This window comes from Babylonia areolata, chromosome 16, assembly GCF_041734735.1.
Source record: "Babylonia areolata isolate BAREFJ2019XMU chromosome 16, ASM4173473v1, whole genome shotgun sequence".
NCBI lineage: Eukaryota > Metazoa > Mollusca > Gastropoda > Neogastropoda > Buccinidae > Babylonia > Babylonia areolata.
Genome location: NC_134891.1, coordinates 24,068,316 through 24,070,815, shown reverse-complemented (window position 1 = coordinate 24,070,815; position 2,500 = coordinate 24,068,316). Strand labels below are relative to the sequence as shown.

Sequence of the window (2,500 nt, the reverse complement as noted above, 5' to 3'; positions counted from 1 at the left end):
CTAGTTACTAACCTTCCCTGCAGTATTCATATCTGTCTAGCTACTAATGTTCTAATGTCGATCAATCTATCTCTACCTACCTACCTACCTACCTGCCCTCTTACCTGCCTACCTACCTACCTAACTTCCCGACTTAATAGGGAGGAGAAGAAAAAAGAAGAGGAAAAAAAAAAAAAGAAATATAAGTGTGATATAACCCCGAACACACTCGAAAGAAGACGTTGAACGAACAGAAACTCGGATTATGTCTCGAAGATCCCAAGCCAGTATCAGCACAGACGATTCGCTGCTGAACTCAGCAGGGAAATGTGTGCCGCCGTCCCGGAATCAGAATCAGAACACCCGCGCCAGCCCCCGGAAACTGTCCACTCCTGAAGTGACGACAACCAGAACTTTCCTAGATCAACGAGACCAGTTCGCCATACCCCGAAGTCGGTCGTCCGAGAGCGGTTGTGCCGGTCCTGGTTCAGGAATGGATTGTGAGGTGGGAGTCATGATGGGCTGTGGTGTGGTGTGGTGTGGTGTGGTGTAGTGTGCTGTGGTGTGGTGTGGTGTGGTGTGGTGTGATGTGATGTGATGTGCTGTGGTGTGCTGTGCTGTGGTGTGCTGTGCTGTGCTGTGTTGTGTTGTGCTGTGCTGTGCTGTGTTGTACTTTCCTGTGCTGTGGTGTGCTGTGCTGTGTTGTGCTGTGTTGTACTTTCCTGTGCTGTGCTGTGTTGTGCTGTGCTGTACTGTGCTGTGCTGGGTTGTGGTGTGCTGGGTTGTGTTGTGCTGTGCTGTGCTGTGCTGTGCTGTGCTGTGCTGTGTTGTGCTGTGCTGTGTTGTGCTGTGCTGTGCTGTGTTGTGATGTAGCGTGCTGTGTTGTGCTGTGCTGTGGTGTGCTGTGTTGTGGTGCTGTGTGCTTTGTCGTGGTGTGCTGTGCTGTGCTGTGCTGTGCTGTGGTGTGCTGTGGTGTGCTGTAGTGTGCTGTGTTGTGATGTAGCGTGCTGTACTGTGGTGTGCTGTGGTTTGCTGTGGTGTGGTGTGTTGTGTGGCGTTGTGGTGTGCTGGGTTCTGGTGTGTTGTGTTGTGTTGTGTTGTGTTGTGTTGTGCTGTGCTGTGCTGTTCTGTGTTGCGGTGTAGCGTCTTGTGCTGTGTTGTGGTGTGCTATGTTGTGTTGTGCTGTGCTGTGGTGTGGTGTGCTGTGGTGTGGTGTGTTGTGGTGTGCTGTGTTGTGCTGTGCTGTGGTGTGGTGTGCTGTGGTGTGGTGTGTTGTGGTGTGGTGTGTTGTGGCGTGGTGTGTTGTGCTGTGCTGTGCTGTGCTGTGCTACATTCTGATGTGTTGTGCTGTGCTGTGCTGTTATGTTGTGCCCTTTTGCATTGCATTGTATTGTTATCTATTCTATTCTATTATATTGAGCCGTATTGCGCCGAGTTTTATCGTGTCGTGGTGAGCTTTGCTTTGTATCACGTTGTGTTGTACTGCAATACAGGCATTGTAATACATGGCGCAGTGTTCTCTTCTCTTCTCTTGAATTTCGCGTTGTGTTGCTTTGTAGAACACTGTATTGTATTTTCTAACTACCGTATTCATTGTATTTTCTGGTATCATGCTAAGTGGAGTGATGGCCTAGAGGGCGTGTCTTTTGTTGTTCCAAGGATCAGCCTCATAGCTTCATTTTGAACTCTTTCTAATTTTAGGAGGTTGCTTTGAGACGGTGTTGTTAGCCCAAGTCCGTAGTCGATCACACGCAGGATTGGTTGTGATTGGTATAGCAGGAAGAGGTGGCCTTGTTCAATACCTTCGGTTGCCATTGGTTTTAAGACTGAAAGGCCCTTTTTTCATTTGAGAACAGTATTTTCCGTATGTTTTCTGAAGGTCAGCATCCTGTCGAAGTGTATTCCTAGGTAGCGTAGGCATTCAGTTTTCTCGATCTGAATCCCATCGAATGACACAGAAGGTGGTGATTTGCTCGCGGTTCTGTTGTGTTGAGGGTGCACAGCAACGTTTGGGCTTTCGCTGGATTGACGGAAGATCCTGACAGCTTGTACAAAGGGCATCATTGTTCATACGTTACCTATGAAATTGTTTCGAATTTTTCATTGCATAAAAGATATAAATTCCTAGGTTTCTAGTTTTAAGCATGTTAGCAATCGTGGTAGAGACTGAACGCAACAATATTCCAGGTATTTGTCTCTAATTTCAGAGTACAAAGAACAAGCACAGATTACATGTTCTTCATCTTCCGTGACTCCACATTAGCTTATCCTGACTATTGTTGAAAAATTATTCAAAAGCAGCTCCTTTAATTAATTAAAAGATAATAGTCCCAAGCGTAATTTGACAGTACAGTCTCCGAAACACTTTCTGTTCACAAAATCGAACTATCTTTCATTTTCAAAGGTAAATGTTTAAATGTTCTATGGTAATTAGACATATCTTTCCGCAGTACAGAACTTTCCCATTCTTGTAGGTAAATATCTGCTTGGTGTTGCTTAAGCAAAGAAATAAACGATTTTT

The 2,500-nt window shown here is 45.9% G+C and overlaps 1 protein-coding gene across 1 annotated transcript in view; it reads left to right on the top strand.

The window, feature by feature from the left end:
• Positions 1–244: 244 nt before the first annotated feature.
• The window catches only part of LOC143291016 (calmodulin-alpha-like), a 33,661-nt gene continuing 31,405 nt past the window's right edge, over positions 245–2,500 (top strand). Inside the window, exon 1 of the mRNA XM_076600602.1 lies at positions 245–511. Within this exon, the coding sequence (XP_076456717.1) occupies positions 245–511 (267 nt within the window). The remainder of the gene's footprint in view (positions 512–2,500) is intronic.